This window comes from Trypanosoma grayi (assembly GCF_000691245.1).
Source record: "Trypanosoma grayi strain ANR4 Tgr_951_V1, whole genome shotgun sequence".
In the NCBI taxonomy this organism is placed as follows: domain Eukaryota; phylum Euglenozoa; class Kinetoplastea; order Trypanosomatida; family Trypanosomatidae; genus Trypanosoma; species Trypanosoma grayi.
Window position 1 is genome coordinate 1 of NW_008826570.1, and position 345 is coordinate 345.

Consider the following 345-nt stretch of genomic DNA (forward strand, 5'->3'; position numbering starts at 1 on the left):
CTCCCACAGCTCGTTTTCGGCACCACCACCTGCAGGTAGAGGCCGAGCCACGATAACCCACGCTGGCAGACGACGCGCAGCCCAAGGAATGCGATTGCCCACACAATGCATGGCATCAACTGCAAGAACACGTCGAGATCAGGCTCGCCATACTGCATCCGAAGGGGTAAGGAGGCTTCCGGCAGATCACTCGGCTGCTGGCTCGGTGCGGTGAAGTTTCCGGCGAGCGAGCTTGTCGCGGCATGGCGCAGACGCTTGGAATCACTGCTGCACCGCGGATTGCACTCGAATGTTCTCAGGCCCACACTTAATCCTGTCGATTGGCTTATTGGGGTACTTCTGTAA

General features: G+C 58.6%; 1 protein-coding gene across 1 annotated transcript; it reads right to left on the reverse strand.

The window, feature by feature from the left end:
- On the reverse strand, positions 1–344 carry DQ04_09511000 (hypothetical protein; the record flags this gene model as incomplete). Its single annotated transcript, XM_009315956.1, has 1 exon — positions 1–344. A coding segment is annotated over one exon (344 nt), but the record flags the coding sequence as incomplete, so codon positions are not given.
- Between the last annotated feature and the right edge of the window lies 1 nt (position 345).